The sequence below is a fragment of the Equus caballus genome, chromosome 16, assembly GCF_041296265.1.
Source record: "Equus caballus isolate H_3958 breed thoroughbred chromosome 16, TB-T2T, whole genome shotgun sequence".
Classification (NCBI taxonomy): Eukaryota; Metazoa; Chordata; class Mammalia; order Perissodactyla; family Equidae; genus Equus; species Equus caballus.
The window spans coordinates 32424811-32445531 of record NC_091699.1 but is presented as its reverse complement, the minus strand read 5'-3'; the positions used below and the strand labels follow the sequence as shown (position 1 = coordinate 32445531).

General features: G+C 39.5%; 1 protein-coding gene across 3 annotated transcripts in view; it reads right to left on the bottom strand.

Annotated features, from left to right (window-relative positions):
* Positions 1–2445: 2445 nt before the first annotated feature.
* The window catches only part of TAFA4 (TAFA chemokine like family member 4), a 148025-nt gene continuing 129749 nt past the window's right edge, over positions 2446–20721 (bottom strand). For all 3 annotated transcript variants that reach the window (XM_023620099.2, XM_023620100.2, XM_070238649.1), the window contains exons 4-6: positions 19543–19698; positions 9666–9790; positions 2446–3813 (exon numbers count right to left, since the gene is read on the bottom strand). In XM_023620099.2, coding sequence (XP_023475867.1) covers positions 3802–3813; positions 9666–9790; positions 19543–19698 — 293 coding nt within the window. In that variant the 3' untranslated portion in view covers positions 2446–3801. The remainder of the gene's footprint in view (positions 3814–9665; positions 9791–19542; positions 19699–20721) is intronic.

The window sequence follows — 20721 nt, the reverse complement described above, 5'->3', positions numbered from 1 at the left end:
AACAGGAATTGGCAAACTTTTCTGTAAAGGATCAAAGAGTAAATATTCTAGGTTTTGTGGGCCATGTGGGCTCTGGCAACTAATCTACTTCGCTGTTGTAGTGCAAAGCCAGAGACGTTACATAAACAAATGACATGGCTGTGTTCCAACACACTTTATTTACAAAACCAGGCAGGCTGGCTTTGACCTAGAGGCCACAGTTTGCCAACCCCTAGTGTAGAAGAATCCATGTTTTAGGTAAAACTCTCAATAATTCTTTGCCTATTTCAGGGAGACCCTAAATGGTGAAATTAGGCATCAGACTAGCAATGGATTCGTCCTTGGTCAGTGGGTCCCTAAAAGCCCCAAATAAAGACTTCTGTAAAAAAGCATTTTCCAATCCTGGAGAAATTATCTGTGAAATAGGCATTTTGGTGAGGTGGTTTCCACTGACGTTTGCAGGAGTCAATTCCTAACCTTGTGCATCAACAAATTCTTTCCCCCCAAAATTCCATAGTATGGGCAAAAACTCCAATGAGGGAGCTGACCAAGGACTCATGGTGTTGGGCTGGAGAGCGCCCACCCACCGAAGCGGATGCTGCCTCCTCTCTATCCAATAGTGTTGATGTGGGAGAATACGGGCTCAGTTGCTGCATCATTTTCTTCAAGAAACCTTGGAAATCCATGTAATACATGCTGGGACTACAGCTGCCCTCAGGTAGCCTCTGACCAAAGATGACGTGGAGAAGGGCTGGTGCTCTGCCAATGCTCACTGTGGGATATATAACCTTATAGTTGCTTATAGTCTCAGTCCAACCATTGAGCACTTCATTATTTTTTCATATTATCCTAGAACTTTTAAATAAAGAATACAGTTACTCTTTTAAACTCAAGTAGAAATTCAATTGTGAATATTTTACCAACTCTAAAATATTAGCAGTATGATGTTTTTCATCAGTGTATTGGCACATTATGAGATAGTGGCAAAGAGTGCAGGCGCTAGACATGAACAAATATGATTTTTTTTTAAAGATTTTATTTTTTTCCTTTTTCTCCCCAAAGCCCCCTGGTATATAGTTGTATGTTCTTCGTTGTGGGTCCTTCTAGTTGTGGCATGTGGGACACTGCCTCAGCATGGTCTGATGAGCAGTGCCATGTCCGCGCCCAGGATTCGAATCAATGAAAGACTGGGATGCCTACAGCGGAGCGCATGAACTTAACCACTCGGCCACGGGGCCAGCCCCTGAACAAATATGATCTTGATAAAGCAGGTAATAACAGACATTACTTAAAATATACTCAAAGAAAAATAAATCTACAGTTTCTTATCTCTTTTCATGACTTCTCATTGTATAATTTCCAGTAGTAACTAGCTGTGAGTTTAGGCAAGTTTAATTTTATTGCATCCTAAATTCTCCTTTATAAAATGGGAATATTCATAACTACTTCCCAGGTTGAGTAGAAAAATGGATTTTTGTGTATAGGGATGGAGAATTTCCCCCAACAACTCATGGGCGGTCTTGGGAAGGTTCCCTCAGTGTTTGTTGAATTTAATGTATGAACAGAGTTCCAAAGGCAGGTGCTAAAAAGGTGTGTGTATGGTTTGAAGCAGCAAATAGGGACCCAAGGAAGAGCTCTAAAATCTAGGGGGTGGCTGGTTTCTTTGGAGAGACTCGGGCTGAGCCACAGCCCCACCTGAGCAGCTCCATGTTCTAAGACATAAGAACTAAAGGTCTCGGGTGTTGAGACCGCACGTGTCACAATTAGAGGGCCTAATGCTGAGATGACTGATATCTTCTCTTGATAGCTTTGCTTTAAATTCTGTAAAAATAGAGAAAAGTCTCCTATCTACTTTCCTACAGGAAACGAAAAGGAATGATAACATTAAAATGCTTCTCAAAGAAAGCCCCATTTCAGGGCTAACTTTTGAACTAGGTAAAAAGTACACTTTGAAGCAATAATGGATGAAATGGCAGTGTTGATACCTGCCATTTTCCCAAATGGACTATTTATTCCCTGGAAGTAGTTTACACCCTAGAAATATACACCAAGGTGAAGCAGTGTCATTTTAACTTGATCTTACTTGGGGTATAAGATCAGATGTGTGGCTAAAAAACTAAGACATTGTTTCATGTACCATAAAATCTTATTTTTTTTTAACTCTCTCTTCTTACAACGTAAGGTCTTACACTAAAGGCAGCAGAGTATGCGTAAATCATCATCAGTATGCCTAAACTTAACTAAATCTCCCTAGATTTTAAATTCTCTTTAATGCTACATAGATTTCGGAGAGGAAATAAAGTGGCAATCTAGCTACAGGCACCAAGTTTGCCGTACGGTAAACATCTGCAAAGTTAGATGTTATTTTTAAAAAAGTTATTTTGCACAGTTCACATTTAAAATTTGCAAGCTTAGGATGTTAACACAAAGTCTTAAGGTAGAAAATAATCACAAAGACTTATGCTATCAGCAGAATCAATTTTTTACTTAATATGAGAGTAACAACTCTGGTAAGTATGTAATCAAATGAAAACTAAATTTAGCAAACAAATGAATATTGCCAATTTCCATTCCTTCTGCAAGAATAAAATCAAATAGATGTAACTGTTACTGCTATAAACAATGTTATAGTATTATTTTCCCCTATAATTGCAAAAAGACAGGGATAATTTAACAATGCAGAAAGTATGTTTTTGGTATTTCTTAATATATAAAATCTATCCCATAATATTACAGTAGTATGTTTTTTAATCAGATTATGCATTTAAAATCTGGGTCAGTTGCTTTTCATCTGTAATACGTTTCTGCATGACAGCATCCGAGAATATGTGGAGACATGTCTGCTGCAAAATCATTAAACCAAGAAAAAAGTGACTCAGGTTTTACTTATATTTAAAGAAATAAGATGACTAACACGTAAGTAGGGAAAGAGCTAAGAATAAGTCATTTACAGTTTAAAAATTCTACATTTAAAGACTCCTGTCTAGGAGTTAACAAAATATTTTAACTGACATAAACTGGATCTAAGTAATCATTCTCGATCTAAACAGAGACTGTTTTATATTTTAAATGATTTACCTCTATGACTACACATAAGCCATAAAAATCCCAACAGGTTTTGTTTCTTTTGTGAATATGTCATGATAGAGCTTTGGTTATAAAATACTGTGGTTGATACGCTTCCTTAGCACTCAGTAAAATGGTGCCCCAACGTTAAAAATGCTCCCATTTTCATGAACTTGACAATGGAACTTAAAATGCAAAAATTCTAAATGAAAAGCAAAAATACAAATGCACACATAAGAAGTCCTTCTCTTCCAGGTTTATAAAATAAATTTTCATCACCAGTTAATCAGAGTTCATTGATCTACATCTGCAAAAACGTTTTGTTATTCAGACCCCTTTCAAACCACTTTAACGCAAGGGCTAAAGAAACAGTTCAAAAGAGGAACAGAATGAGGAGCCTGTGAAATATGTCTTCGTACAGGCAGAAAAAAGCTGAAGAGCAAATATTTCTTCAGTGGCGACCTATTTGGAAGTCTCTGGTTTTGTCTTCCGGGGTTTCTTGGAGGTACGTTCCTTGGGAATCCACATAGTGTGTCAACTGTGTGGCAGGTGAATGGTTATAATTCAATGTAATGAAATCATAAAGCAGAGACGGCTGGCACAGTTAACTGAGTGCCACTCCTCACAGCACACACACGCAAATGGGATGTTGCTGAAATCCAGGACAATTTCGCACAACCTGGCCAGGACTGTCATTCAATCAAGAGAGCTCTGCATCCTGTCGCTTCTCCAGGTTGAAGTGCATCTCTCTCTTTGCTACCGTGTTACCTAAAACAAATTAAACAAGTGAGCATTCAACATCCCATATCTACCAAACCCAATCTTTCCTGCTACTGGACCCGTACATCCCTCTCTGTGTCATCTGTACAGCGTTTAGCATTTTGCACCTTTATCTGTACCCAGCCTCACCAAATCAGCTGTTCAAATCAAATTCTTTACATTTCTTGCTTTTAGGCTGCAAAGAAAACATGCACAAAGGCTTCCACAACACAGTATTCTGCACCCTAGCTTTATAATTTGTGGGGTTATAAAAATCACATCAGATTAGGCACATTCATTGCCCATCAAGTTAACTCATGCATGCTGAGCATGCTTTGTTAATGGCTCTAAAATTTTTCAAATGAATGCTGATTAAAATCAGTGTATGTCAAGATCAAAATGTTGCCTTTGTTACTTTCTTCATGTGGTTAACTTTCACTTTAAAAACTAGGTTATTTTATAAAACTGCCATATTTAGTAAAAACATACATCTATTAAGAAGTGCGGTTGTTTTTTCCATTTTTAAACACCCAGGCTCATTATTTATGATCTAAGAAAACATCTGCAATTTTTATCATTTGATTTAGTCGTGTAAGAAATTTTACAGTTTAATTAACATACAGCTAGAAAAAGAAAAGCGTAAGACTTTAACATGTCTACACCATGAAAATATTTTCAAAGTGAATTATATTATTTGACAGCATAACCATCATGGCTGAGCTTCTGACCCAATCAGGTATTTATTCAAACCTCAGATTTGCTCTTAACTGACCTGTGGCCTTTATTTATGCATTCTACAATTACTCTTTGGTTTGCTAGGATATCTCCAGCACAAACAAAAGAAAAACTCTGGCCTCGTGGAGTTTCTCTAGAGTAGAGATTGACACACTTTTTCCGTAAAACACCAAACAGTAAATATTTTCCATTTTGCAGGCCATACAGCCATGGTCCCAACTCCTCAACTCTGCCTTCATACCATGCAAGCAGCCAACGACAAGACAGTACGTAAACTAATGAGCATTGCTGTGTTCTTTAATAGAGGATTGTTGGGGAAGGAGATATCTGAGGAGAAACCTGAAGGAAAGGAGGGAACCCTGACTATCTAGGGGAAGAATTGTCCAGAGAGGCGTCAACGCGAGGGGCCCTTTCTCTCCCTGAGGCACAAAGATGAGATGAGGCATGCATGGCCACTCCGAGGTCTTTGGCTTGAGTAACCAAACAATGGAGTTGGTCATTTTCTGAGATGGAGAGGACTGTCTCTCTCTGCCTTAGTTTCTTTATCTGTTAAACGGAAATAATAGCACATGGCTCCTTCAGTTAGAGTGAATGAAATATGTGAAATGAAGTACGTGGCCTGGTGCCTGCCGTGGGGTTAGTGCTCAGGAAATAGTGGCTATTGTCATGTTAGCTCTCTCTGGACCTATCATGCATGCATCCTATAGAAGCTAACAGTGTTTACAGCCAACTATCAACCTACATGTAGAATGTAATTCTCAAAAGCATCTCATTTGAGGAAGTTCCTTGTCCATGCCCAGCTCGTTTTGCACTGAAAGTTGAATGATAAGATGCTTTCAGATTTACTTTCCCTTAAAATGTTTATTTTGCTGATTGATATGGAAAGCTCATTGTTATTTGGAAATTTTTGTGGATAAAAGGTTGCTAACAGGTCAATATTAGCTCCACTCTCATGTGACAGGGTACCCTGAATATTTCAAGCTCCAGCTGTAGGGATCAGGAAAGGCCAGACATCAGGGTAAAGAGCAATCTCAGCTAGATCTTGAAAGACAAGTGGAATTGTAGAAGAGAGAGGAGATGAAGAGGAAGGCACTGAGGGATGGAGATACATGGCCCTTCCCAAGATGCTTATACTGTGTATTTTCTATCAGTTACCAGTGAGGACCCACTGATGGTCTCTCACCAGGGCAGAATCTGGGCAAGCAGTTTGCCCTGGTGGCAGAGAAAGCAGAGTATAAGCCAGTTAAAGGCAAGAACAGAGAGCAGGTGGGGAGCTAAGTTAAACCAGTGGTTCCTGCATCCTGCTTGTCTTCAGAATTACCCTAAGAACAACATTCTAAAAGTATGGTTTTCTAATCCCCATCGCAGACTGACTTTACCAGAATATCCTAGAAGTGAGGCTCAAAACAGTGTGTTTTTAACAAGTTCCCATGATGATTTTTCTGTAGCCACTGACACCATTAAATTACTATAGCATTGAGTCGCAAGAGGATGAGGATGACCCATGGCAGTAGCCCAACAGACAGAGAGCCATTTGAGGAAGATACTGGAAGGACCCGGTCATCTTAGATCTTAAGGATGAGGGAGGTAGTGAAAAGAAAGCCTGTTATTTAAATTCTCAACTCTTACCTTTAGCTTTCCAATATGAAATATCATAAACATTTAGACACTTAATAGAAACTTTGAAGAACAAAATGAAGACAGACAATCAGGTAGGATGCTTGCAAAGAGCTACTGAAAAAAATACTCTATTCAACCTCAGCACTATTGACATTTGGGGCCAGATAACTCTTTGTTGTGGGGGCTGTCCTGTGCATTTTAGGATGGTTAGCAGCATCCCTGGCCTCTACCCACTAGATGCATGTACAACCCTCCTCCCTAATGTGTGACAACTAAAAATGTCCCCAGATAGTGCCAAATATCCCCTGCAGAGCAATACTGCCTCTGGTTGAGAACTACCGCTCTAAAGACATAGCTCTTCACCCTTAGTAGATGTTTTAAAAATAAGAACATTAAAAAATCTAAAAGTTCACAAAATTCAATGTGATTTACTTCTATCTGCAAACAACAAAAAGCCCTAGCAAATGGCTGGCTTTGGTGCTAAGAAGACACTGTACGCTTGTTAGGAGCCTTAATACTGAAAACTCAGAGAAGAATTATCTAGCACAGAGTATGCGGTAAGACTCAGAATTAAATTAAGAAAAAGAAAGTTGAGGCAAGATGACAGAGTTATATTTTCCCACAAAAAGTAGTAGCTGCACCCTCTCTGGGGATACTGAACATTATGCAGGCAGAAAAAACTCCATGCCAACCTTTTCTCCTCGGGAAAGACAAAATGACTGGTTAGGGAACTGTCCCCGCTCATTTTCATATCTTCATCTAGGACTATTAATATCTCAAATTGACTGCTAGCTCTTTTCGTATTTGCATTTAAATGGAAAATAAAATTCTGACATAGGTGGCGTACTGCAGACACTCTTACTCTCCAGTCTTTCTGTGTTTTGATGCTGCTCTGTGTGAACTGTCAAGGAAAATGGAATCTGTTTTGTTATATAGTTAACGCCCCTCTAGGGAAGCATATAGGCCCTCCATCTCACCTGTGGGGTAAGGTCAGTGTCGATTTTGAGAAAAAGATAGAGCTCCCGTGGGCACCAAGCCCTTCATGGAAGCCGGTCACAGCTCCACAAATGAATTTACTCTGTGTGCATAAGATCCATAAAAGATATAAAATGTTTTATGCAGTTCAAGTCACACGGCCTTGGATTAAGAAAGGAAACAAAGTTTTATGACTTCGAGATTATTCTCAAGTGGTGTATCATTTTTAAAAAAGCAGCTAAGTATCATGATGGCTTAGGGACCTGTATTATGTTTCTACAACTTTTCAAAGTGCTAAATGAAATGTCACTACCGTGGAGGATTTTGCTAGAGCAAACTTCTATTCCCAGCACACAGAGCAAAAATGCCCCTGAAGGTTTGCTTCCTGCAAATGCCCTCTCTAACGGCACATAAATAGAGAAGCAGCTGCTCCAGCAAGAGATTACTTAGACACATTCTTTTCTGGAACACAGTTGGCTGGTGCTCATGGTCTTGTTTTATATTTATATGTAAGAATCAATAAAAATATAATCTTCCAAAAAGTTATTTCTTAGTCTGCAAGAAATACGATGAAAGAAAAATCTGCTCATTGATGGATGTAAGACCCTAGTTCACTGGCGACTATGAGATTTGTATTTAGGAAGGCTGAAAGGGGCCATGGAGAAAGGATAGTGGAACTATCTTAAGGCAGGGTTTGCTTGGCAAGCACACTTGAGTTTATACAGATTGGAAGTTTATTGGGAGCGGCTTAGAAGAGGAGCTGGTAGAAATGATGAGAGTGTGAACTTCCTCCCTCCACCACTAAATGACCCCAGGAACTTCTACTGCCCTGGATCTAAAAGCATGTCTCAGGTCATTAAGCCTCATCATCTCGAGATCACTCATAAGAACAAGTTAGTTGATAATTGTAATTAATGTTGAAAATAGTCTTGATTGTGAACTTATGATTTTTAACAAGATAATAAGGAACGAATCAACTGACTTACTATACTATTGATAATTTGGGGTATGATAATGTCAGCTGAAATTTACATTTAATTTAAAATTTATTATAAAATTTTACTTTATAGTATTTTATGTTTTAGATTTAATATCTTTCATTATATTAATGGCATTATATTTAAATATATATTTTATAAAGTCTTGTTTATTATAATAGCTCATATACACACACAGAAGAAGAACTCACTTGCTTTTGACCTCAGTGGCTGAAGATGAATGAGAACTCTAAGTGTCAGCAATTCAAAATACTCATAAAGGGGGAAATGTAAGCAAGATGAGAAGCCATTCAAGAACTGTTATACCTCCTAAGGGGGCAAGGCTCAGATAACAACCAGAACTAAAGAGTCATTCCATTCCGGTGTGTCTAACACTAACAATCCCAGAACGACCTGTTTTATTGATTTCCATTCAAGAAATAGTTACTGAGACAATAGCTGGCTCTGGGACTATCAGGGTAAGCAAAACAGACAAGGGCCCTGACTTCACAGCTCTCCGCCAAGACAGAAAGCACTAGGTATTAAGCCAATAGTATACCACTCCAGGTAAAATGTAACCACAGTACACACTCAGAGATACAGGGGACATGAAGCCAATCAGTGAAGGATTCCCTGAAGAAATAATGGTTAACTAGAAAAGAAAGGAGGGAAGCACAGTCCTTTGCAACTGCAAAGGCACCACAGTAAGAGGTACAATGGAAGCCGGAGCAGAAAGAAAGAATGAAAGGGGGCTGGCTTGCGAGGTTATTGATTAAGGGCCAGAGGCAGGGGCTAGTGGACCACAGAGCCAGGAGAAGCCATTGAAAGATATGGGGGTGGACTAGCTTAGAAGATTTGCATTTCACAAAAATTACTGTAGTCATCGTGTGGAGAACAGACTAGAAGGAAGCAAGAGAGGATGTGAGGCAGCAACTCAGGAGTCCAGATGAGACACAATGTGGACATGACGGGGGTTGTAAGTATGGTGATGCAGATTCACGGAGGGATCTGGGAGAAACAATCCCAAGGACAAAATAATAGATTGGACATGGGGAGATAAGGAAGAAGTTAGATTTCTGGCTCAAGAATGGGGTAGACAATGGTGCCCTTCGGAGACAGGGAGAACTGGAAAGAAGACCATCTGGGGAGGAAACTGTTGACTTGTAAGACTTGTATTAGAGTCTTCAACCATTAAATCTCCTTACAGGCAGTAGGTATTTCTACTTCAGCAAATCATGTGTGTGTGGATCCTTGCCACGCTTTTTTGATACACTGGCCTGTCAGCTCTGAAACCTTTACTTTAGAAGGCGCTGCAATGAATTTAGCAGCCCTGCCTAAAATAAGGAATTCACCCACCAAATCACTGCTCTGTGAAATATGACATAAAGGGTGACATTGGGAAAAGGGCTTTTCAAAGACCAAAGTCACAGGGTGGCACTGTCCAAGCAGGTTCATCAACATAAAACCATGTTGTCCTCTTGATGGCAGTAGGGAACGCCATAGCTAACAATGTGCTGAAGTTGTAAATGATAGTAGTGTTTTGTCTATACTTGCCTTTGTCGTTTTGACTTTATTGCCACTGCTACAGGACCACCCTGAGTAATCTGGCAGCACTTTACAATCCTCTCCTTCCAAACAAGGATTCATGTGACACCACCATTTCTGAATCACGATGGAAGCTGGAAAAGAAAGGCCAAAAAATGTTTGTTACACTGTTTCTTCCTCCAAATATGGACAACATAAAGCTCAATACAGATTAGGACACTGACTGCAAAGACTGCTAATAAGAATTATTTCACCACAAGTAAATTTAAAGAATGCAACCAGCCACATGCTCTGTAACACATTTTTTGGCTGTTGGGTAACTAATTGTAATACAGTTAGTGAGACTGCTTACTTTGCAGTGGGCCTGCCTGGATTTGAATGTGGCTGTGATACTTTCTTTTTCAGTGACCTTGGACTGAGTATTTAACACCTCTCAGCCTCAGCTTCTTCATCTGTAGAATGGGGATAAAAACAGAACCTCACCCCAGGATGTCACGAGGATAAGCTAACCCATGTGAAAGTCCTGGCTGACTTTGGGCCAGTCACTATGTTGTCAGAAAATGTTAGCTATTATTGTGGTCATTACCTTTAGTTCTTGGTTACAATGGTGGATATTGATATTGCAAAGTTGTTATATTTGACACTCTTTGTCATCAGTAGCAAAGACTAAAAGCAGTAAACATTTCCATCATACACAGTGCTCATCCTGCCATTCCAGTCAATTACTAGGTGTGAAGTGAAGACGGTGGGGGGGGGGACGACTTGGTATTCCCTCGAATGCCGACACCCTACACTAGTTCAGTCACCTGTGAATTCACTTTCCCCCTTACCTTACCATCCCTGCCAATAAAATGATTTCATGTTTCAAGCCTGTGAAGCAGCAACTAGCACCCCAGTTCTCTGGGTTCGGAGGCAGATGAAGAGAAGTGAAGGAAACACCATCAACTTGGCTGTTTATTCCCACAGATTCCAAGAACAAAAAGGACTGTGACTGATTTTTAAAGGTGAGCCCAGCCAACGGGCTGGCTCAGGGCAAAGCTCCGGGGTCAGAGGAAGTGTGTGTGTATGGCGGTGGGGGGGGGGGGGCCTAGTTTAGCCCTGTTTTTCTTGTTGAAACAGCAACACTTTGATAGAAAACATCCCCCAATGGAGCTGACTCAACCTACTACCGCCTGACTCAATAGTTCAAACAAATCTTTCTAAATGCTAATAGCCACTTTTTCTTGAGGGCCGGGTACCCTACTAATTGTCTTCCCTGCATTTTCTAATTTCCATCTCACTGCAACCTTGAGGTTAAAAATTGTTATCTTCCTGTATTTTACAGAGAAGAGAAAGCTGAGGCCCAGAGGTACTGAGTGACTCGCTCAAAATTCCAGTTTGCAAGCAGTCGAGCAGCATCTGAATGGAGGCAGCCTGACACGCTGGAGCCCACCTCCAACCCTTAAATACAAACCCTTCCCTCACACCAGAGATCTCCACTAGAAACAACTCCTTGTATAGAAGCAGCGACCAAAGTAGGTAACACAGCAAGCCAGTGCGTTCAAAACTCTGCGAGGAGAAAATACGACGTGGCGTGATGAGGGCACACGACGGGTTCATTATCGGCTAAAGTGGCCAGACATTGTGTCTTCTCGACATGCAGCCACCATTCCTGATTCTAGCCAATACTGATCGAGGATAACCATTTGCTATTCAAATCAGAAGGTGACAACACTGAGGAAGGGATATAGCTAAACGGGTTATTTATTTTGTCAGAGACTGCCAATGAACTGGAGTGGAGAGACTCACTGGGGAAAAGACTGAGATGGTTATATTCTTCTCAGCCCCAAATATCACAACAATCTCACCTTAAAACTGTATGGAGTTTTGTCATTTTCAAAGCACCCACTGTTCCTCTTTTAATTGTCCCAACAAAGTTCAGAAGCAGCTAGGGGAGCCAGATGGTTCCAGAAACAAAAACCAGAGCTTTCCACAAAGTTAGTAAAAGCGAAGGAGGACGTACTGCAATTTACATCTCTGTACTCTCTATCCAGCAGCCTTTCTGCTACACCACAATTTACAATAATAGTTTAGATGAATAAGTGCTACATCGAGTATGACCATATTCATACTGCTGGCCAGTCCTTCATTATTTTCTGAATATCTTAGGTTGTTCCCAAGTGGATTTAAAGATAAATAAGAGATGGTTCCCAAACCTCAATTTAAAATACCATCTGCAGGACTGGAAAAGTTATATAAATGTTGACAGAGCTTAGATATATTTACACAGAGTTAAAGCTGAATTTAAAATACTTTTTTTATCTTTAAAAGTCTTCCTTAGACACACTTTCTTCCACTCAGCAGTGGGAGCCTATGTCCTCTTGAGAGGTGTCAGAGCTACATGGAAGATTCAAAAGAAGCCTTGAGAGATGCCTAGTGATCCATCCAAGTGAAGGTAGGAGGGGCAGTGGGACAGTGAATGGTCCATCTAGAAGCCAGTACACCCGTGTGGCTGAAGTGAGGGGTCAGCAAGGAAGCACTGGATGCTCAGCTGAGGAGGATGGTTTGGGAAGCAACCTTTAAGGGCTCTCAAGGTCAGCTCAAGATTAGACTTGATTCTCTTGGCAGTGGGGAGCCATGGAAGGTTTGTGAACAAGGTAGTGCAATCAGCCAGGGAAAGCTGTGGGCCTAGAAGAGTTAGCTTGGCAGAGGATGATGAAAGAATTTGGGACAGAGAGAAGTCTGAAAGAGAAGGCAAATTCAAGTGTGACTGAGAAATCTGAGAACAAATTCCCTGCAGAGGAAATCGACTGAACCAGATTATCTCAACATCACAGCAGAGAAATGTTGGTACTTCCTTACTGGACTCATGGGGGACCCAAGATAATTCTGATGCCAAAATCTAGAAAAGGACCTGGAGGGAAAAAAAATGGATGGATTCAGGCATACGTCACAGGAAAATATGCAAATTCCTAACTACAGAAAAAAATTAAATATTATTTGCCTAGTATTTTATTTAAGTATTGAAATAAATTTAAATAAATAAAAGAAGGAAGAATATCTGATCAAGTGCTTGTAAAATTATTTACCAGTTTTCTTTCATTTAATTAGACAATACAGGGATTGTAATTACTCTTTGGGTGGTGAACATGATGTAATCTACACAGAATTCGAAATATATTATGACGTACACCTCAAAATTATATAATGTTATCTGTTATGCAATAAAAAAATCAAAGAAAAATAAAATATGGAGTGATATCTCTAAAGATGGATTCAAAATAGACTCCTTAAAATAGCAAGTTTTTACATTACAAATATCTGAAATATTTCTATCTGCAAAAAAAAAAATCATTTTTATATCTTCTAGAAGAATACATTGAGTGAGGCGCCTCAATAAGTAGATACACTATCCATGATGGAGTTTCTTTGTGAGAGATTTAACAGCAAAAACAAGAGACATAATAACAGCCATGACAGTAGCCAAAATAAGTCTCAAATTTCTTTACAAGTTCAAGATTGACGAAGGAACTTACAGCTAAGATGAGAACCAAGCCCGGGTTTGACCTGACAGTGAACGCGGTGATTAAACAGCCAGGAAGTTTAAGCTTTGTGTATGCTGAGCCAGGCTGAGTGGGACAAAGGACTCAGAAGGAGGATTCTATTAAAACAACTCTTGAGAACATCTGCCCACTTAACTGAGCCTCATCTCCACAGGAAAATACATTTGTAGGAGGCATATATATTTTTTTCTGTTAGAAAATACCATAATACACTTTAAATGAGAAAGTGTCTTACCACTTCTATTTTTAAAATAAAATTCTTTAAAAAGCCCCACGCCTTCCTGACTTACAAAAACACAAAATATGCCTATCTTCAGGCTGCCATCTTATAATGAATTCTTAGTTTTACGCAGAAATGAAGAAAAAAAAGAGATCGTGAAGCCATAGTTTTGTGGTAGCAACTAGTACTTTCTATAATGTTTTCTAGGTGAAAATAGATGACTAATTAGCTATTTTGGTGCATTTTCTTTACTCTCTATTGTACAAAATAAATGGAGGTTTTTTGCTATCCCTGTCCCACATAAATATCACCCCACTAAATAAAACACAATATGTATTTATATAGCTATTTAGATAAACCCACCTTCAAATAAGACTAACAAAGGACAAGCTCACTTCTCAAGAGTTGGTCTCTCATTTGTTGACTGACTTTAGTGGTGTTTACACAGAGTGAAAGCTTTTCTAAAGAAAAGTGTGTTTTTATACCAAAAATATGGACAGTAAGACGAAGAATATATCTTCCCAGAATATATATCATCTAGAAAATGGGAACGGTCACAAGAATATGCTGTGAGATATTAATGTATTTTAGCTTTAGCTATTTTGCTCTTACCACCATTATTTCAAGGCACTCACTGTGTTCTGTAAAAATTAAGCCATTTATTAACTTTTAAGATAGATGGTGGAAAGCCCTGCCAATTTGTATTTCTTGTTATTTTAAGAAAAGAGTCCATTCTGACCTGACCCAGGTAACAAGCACAAAAGCAGGAGTTGGAGCACTCTGATTTTTTGTTTTTAAGGGAGGCTTTTACTTGTTCACACATTTCACAAATAACACAGTGTTGCTATTTCCACAAAGTACACGGAGGTACTGAGTGCAGCAGTGGACAGATTTATATAGACTGATCTTTTGCGATCTGAGTTTTTCCCCTCAGCGAAATACTACCTCACACAAGTACATCTGCGTATATGGGGACCTCTGAGGCAGCGTTTCTCGATCTTGACACTAGTGACATTTCGGGCTGGAAAATTCTTTACTGTAGGAGTCTATCTAGTGCCTGGTAAGATATTTTGCAGCATCCTTGGCCTCTAGCTTCTAGATGACAGCAGCACTCTCTGCCCCAGTGTAACAACCAAAAGTGTCTCCAGACATTATCCAGTGTCCCCATGGGGGCAAAATCAACCTGGTTGAGAAACACTGATTTATGGTTCTACAGACGTACTCAGCCCAGAATAAGAGGCCGTGGTAATTCATCAGACCTCATCAAAGCTGTGCTTTGTAAAAATAATCCTAATCCATGGTAAACCCCATGCCAGCACTATCCCATGTCTTCCTTCCTGGCCCCTGTGTGGGCAATTCCACAAGTCTATGCACACATGCACGGGTGCTCTCTCTCTCTCTCTCTCTCTCTCTCTCTCTCTCTCTCTCTCTCTCTCTCTCTCTCTTTCATATGGACTTTGTTCAGAGCACTTCAGATCCTTTCTTATTGGCACACTTGGCTTCATCCACTCTCCTATAATACAAATTCCCACAGGGCAGGAATTAAATCCTAAAATTTGATTTCACCTTACCCCTCTACTGTCAAGAGCTCTGTTTGCATCTCCAGCCTTCTCTTCTACCATTTCCGAGCCTGACTCAGCTACTCCCAGGTCCCAGGCTTGTCCCACTCATGCTTATATGCTTTACGCTGCTCCACTCCCTAGTTACGTCCTACCTGGTAAAGTCAGACCCATTGCTTCTCAGGGGCACCATCCCTGATGGCTTTCTCCACTGTCTCCTGGAGTCCTTCATTTACTAGAGTTTAACTGTCTATCTTTCCTAGTAAACTGTGGGCTCCTTGAAAGCAGGACCTGACCCTAATCCTCCTCCTCCCTCCCAGCATCCAGGACATGCCAAGCATAAAAGTGCTAAATGAAAGCTTGATGAATGAAACAACAAAAGCAAGGTGCATGTCCTTCCAACTCAAGTGCTTTTGTAAAGCGCACTCGCTGTCATTCACCTGACTGCCACCGAGAAGAGTCAGAAAGCTGCTGCATCTTTTTGGTGGCACAGAGAACAGAGCCAGTAAGACAACCTTGTGAAATCACATCTTAAAGACAGACCTGTGTCTCATCACATAGTCCGCAAAGCCACAAAAGTTGTCTGCAGCGCAAACAGCAACTCTCTTCTGACATCTCAGAAAAACAGAAGAAATTCGGGCATCACCAAAAGAAAGAAAAAGAATACCTTTACAAAGTAACCGCCTCCCATGCCCGAGATTTTGTCTTATTAATCTTCAGTAAAGAGGATGTTTAGAAAGCATTGGCTTTGACAAAATAAATTAAGCTTTATTGTATTACACATTTATCTCATTTTATCATAAAACCATTCAGCATTATCTCTATAGAGCTGTATTGTGATAAATGTGTAGAATACAGTTCCCACCACCAAACAGTCTTGTATGTGCCAGAACAATATTCAAAAGGAAGAATTCTTACCAGCTAAACAGTTGTTTGTTTTAGGACTCAAGTAACCATAGCCTATCCTATCTACCAAATCCCAAATGTGTATGAAAGATACATTTCAATAATCCAGGGGGATTTCATAAGTTAATTATAACAAAAAAAGCTTGTTGAGGGGGGGAACAGCTAATTTTTCTTCCTGTTTAACTAATGAAAGCTATGATTCTATGGAAAAGCAGTGAAAACACCAGATAAGCATCTGTGGTGTGAATTAACAAAATGCATAAGGATATTCCAATTTCTAGGCCAACATTAATTACTGCCCCACTCCAACATCTTCTTGTCTTTGTTTTAATTTAAATGTAAATTCCAGTGAATTTTATATTTTAGATCTTCTCTATTCTTATTGACAAATAAGATAAGAGGAACAGAAGAGCAGAGACTAGGCCTTCCCACGTGCCAATTAGCAGCATGCTACTGCATAATTATTATGGGATAAAGATTAAGCAGGTAAACCTAAAAAGCCCTAATGGAAACATATTCAGATAAGGAATAAAAGAACATCGGGATATGAAAACAGACATAAATCCTAACCAGAGCCTAAACTACAACTTTCTACACCTTCCCCAGTGACTTTGATCCAATAAACAGTCATTGAACACTGACTGTTTGCCAGGCAATGCTAGGTGCAGGGGACACAAATATGAAAACACAGTCACAATTGCATCTTTCAGAGGTTTAGCATTCTCTGCACACAAATGTTGCACCAAAGTTATATATTTACATAAAGTTTATCCTGCACTGTCCAATAGAGAAGGTTCTAGTTACAAGTTCCCATTTAAATTTAAATTCACCGTCGTCACATGTCAAATGCTCAACAGCCACTGGTGGCTAGTGGCTATCGACCATATTGGACCCATACACATCATCACATACAGCGACAGACATATATAGAAAGAATATTTGCATCATCACAAAACATTCTACTGCACAGACTCTGCTCAGACACCAAATCATTCATCACCATCACTTGCTGATCCCATGACACTAGGGAAATCATTTAGTTAGACTGCGAGTCTGTTTGCTTTGCCATAGACACCAAAATGTCCTTCAGTAGAGGAATGGCTAAATAAATTATGACCCATCCATACAATGGAATGCTGTGGAGCAATTAAAAAACAACCTAATATTGATAGGAATAAAGCAGGTGGGATTAAGAAATATCCAATGTGATACCATTTGTGTATAACACACATTCTACCACATTTTCTACAGATTTAAATACACAAATATACAGAAAAATATATTGACCAAAGAGAAAATGTAGTTATTACCCCCAGGGTGGTAACCAAAGGGGATTCTGCCTGTATACAAAACAAGCTAATTTAGGGTAAGGTATTAATACTTCCTTTACTAAGAGAAAGATGCTAATAGTAATCTCTACCCTATTCATACTTGCCAAGTACCAATAAAAGTGCTCTGAGTATTGTAAAACATTATTTAGATATATAAGATTTTTTATAGCCAAAGATTCTGGGCTAGACAAAGCATAAATATAGTTTATATTATGATTTCTAAGTTCCTGCAGAAGTCTGAAGTCTACAGAGACAAGCAAACACAGTGGTTACCTTTAGAAAACAATCGGTGATTAGTGAAGGTGAATTAATTCTCCACTGTGCTAAAACTCACTAATCCTCCTGTCAGTGAGAGGAGGTGTAAAAAGAGACCCAATTCCTGTCCTCAAGCAACTTGCGGACTAAAAAGAAGGCATATATTCCACAAGTTTTTACAACAAAATAGGGATGCATGTCATGAACTGGAAGTACGGGGAGATACAAGAACATACAAAAGATGTGAAAGGAAAGTAGGAATTAAGTAGACAAAATGTGTATTGCGAAGAAGAGGGCAATTCAGGCAAAGGGTATAGACAAGTGAAGCACAAAGATGAAAGGGAAGGGAAGGACCCCAGGTTGGATGGAGTGGAGTAGATGAAAGAGAGAAGTGAGACAGTCATATTACGCAGGGCTTCATAAGCCATGGTAAAGAATTTAGATTTTATTTTACAGACAGTGGGAAGTCATTAAAGCATGGTTTTAAGAATGAGAGTGACATGATCAGTTCTGTTTTTGTAGGAGGATCATTCTGGCTACGGGGTGGAAAATGGAAGACTAGGAGTAGTAGTAAGCTCAGCAAGATGTTATGTTCACTCCTAGAAGTGGAGGTAACAGTGGGGTAGAGATAAGTGGACTGATTTGAGAGACAGTAAGGGAACAGAATGGCTATGATTAGGATTCAGTTGATGGAGAAAATAAATATACTAAACTGCCCAAGAGGAGGAGGAGAGGAACTTAGCAAATTTCTTTTAAATGCTATTTTTTTTAATGTTAAAGATCTTCATATTCTTTTATAGGTCCATGATCCTTTATCTATAACCCCCAAATCTACAAAGCTCTGAAAATAGAAAGGATTTCTGTAAGATGGCAGCCAAACCTAGCTTAGTTAACATGAGGTTCTTCTTGCTTTATCTCATTCTGCATGAATATTCACTTATTTCACTATAGAAATATTAATATCTGTGATTATGGGTACCACTGGAGAAGACATGGAGAAGACTGGAGAAGGTTTGTTAGGTAACAGATAGTATGTACACTATGTTACCTTTGTAAAATCTGATAAAATCTGAATTCCGCAACACATTTGGCCCCCACGGTTTCTGATAAGGAATTGTAAATGGGCAATTTTCCCCTTTCACTTCCTGGCTTTAAAGGTGGCTGAGATCAGCCTGTGACAACACCATTCGTAATCATACAACCCACCAATCAGTGTCTGTGTTTGGTAGGGTAGGTGGGATGTGGGTAAGTCAGCTATCATTTTTGATTCTGCAATAAGATCTGGAGTTAAGAATGTGTGTGTGTGTTCTAACTGTTGACCTTTAGACATGCATCAGATAAGATTGGAAGTGCTCAATTTCAGGGAGGTTTCACACCACTGTAGAGACACTGCTACAAGGCTTAACCTCATGTATCTGTTCCCCTGGGGACTAATACTTGTTTCTAACAAGGTGTCTGCTAGAAGGAGCCGGGCATCAAAAGGAATCAATCCCAGTCCTCCATCCACAACCATCAACAGTCATTCATTTTTTTTTTTTTTTTAACTATTGGCATAGTACTCTGCTGGAAGATTGGGAAACAACAAATGAATGATACATGATCCCAAACTATTCTCAGAGAAGTTGCTCCAAAGAAGATGTTGTATAAATGTTTGTTAAAATAATAAACTAGGAAAGAAGAGATTTTTAATCTATAACATTAAACATGAAGTGAGACAACCAGGCTGCTGTTTTTGGAGTATAGAATTTGAGAGCAGGAATAAGAGCATCTCTAGGGAGGAAACTGCTTTGATGGGGGAGATCTGGAGATACAGCGGGGCCAGAAGAAATCAAAGCACATCTTCCCGATTTTCTGGGAATGGAACTCCCCACTGCTACTTCTTGGGAGACATCACTAATAACTCACCTTACTCATTAAGAAATTTGTGGAGTTATATTTATGTTCACTTTTGGAATGACGCTGCCCTAGAAGGAAACTACTTTTCTTTGCATTGCAAAGATAGTAAAGTAGGGAAGTTCTTGGTAGTTCTACGTCCTTTTGCAATATTGGAGGAACTGATCAGAAAGGTCTTACCTTCAACACAAGAAGGCTGAGCCCGAGTTGTGCCAGCAACCTGTCCAGGGAAGCAAGAACACTTGACAGTTTGTGATCGCTCTTCTATGCGGTTCTTGTTACAGCACCGGTGCACAGCAACTACCTCACAGGTCCCTTGCTTGATTTGGTGGTGACCTGGTAAGCAATGGGGGAGAAAAAGAGATGCAGTGCTGTTAGGAGAAAATGAAACCACGAAGAATGTGAATGACCATGACTACATTTTCCAACTTCCTGTGCTATGCTTGTGAATCTATGTCATTTTTTATTTTGACGTAGTTTCAAATTTACATAAAGGTGGCAAGAATAAGGGAAAAAACTCCTATGAACCAATAGTAGAAAGAAATTTGGTCCTCAAGATCTTCATGGTTATGTTACATTACCTACATGGCAGAAGAGATTTTGCAGATGTAATTAAGATTACTAATTGGTTGATTTTTAAAAAGGGAGATTATCCTGGGTCACCAAGTAAGGCTAATGTGATGCATGAGCCCTTAGAAGGAGAAGTAAGAGATTCAAAGCTTGAGAAGGACTCAAAGCACCATTGCTGGCTTGAAGATGGAGGGAGCCAAAAGACAAGGAAATGGAGACCTTAGTCCTTCAACCACAAGGAACTGATTTCTCCCATTAACCTGAAAGCACGTGGAAGCAGATTCTTCCCCAGAGTCTCCATAAAGGAATGCAATCTTGCTGATACCTTGATTTAATCCAGCCACACTGGGCCAAACTTATGACCTACAGAAACAAGCTGAATTTATGGAAATTTGTCGCAGCAGCAATAGCAACCTAATACAAGACCTTTTCCAGATTCAGTAACTGTTAGCATGTGACCCCATCTGCCTTATCATTCATTGTCTTTCATAACTTTTTCTGAGCCATTTGACAGGAAGTTGCAGACATGATACCCTTCTAGCCCTAAATACTTCAGTGTGTATTTCCTAAACAAAGATTCTCTTACAAATCAGAAAATTTGACATTGATACAATACTATTACATAACCTGCAGCCTATTGTCAAATTTTGCCAATTGTCCCAATAATGTCCTTTATAGCCATTTATTCCCCTGCTCAGGATCCAACTGAGGGGCCTACATTACATTCAGTTGTCCCATTTCTTTAGCCTTCTTTAAGCAGAAACTATTCTTCAGTCCTTATCTTTCCTA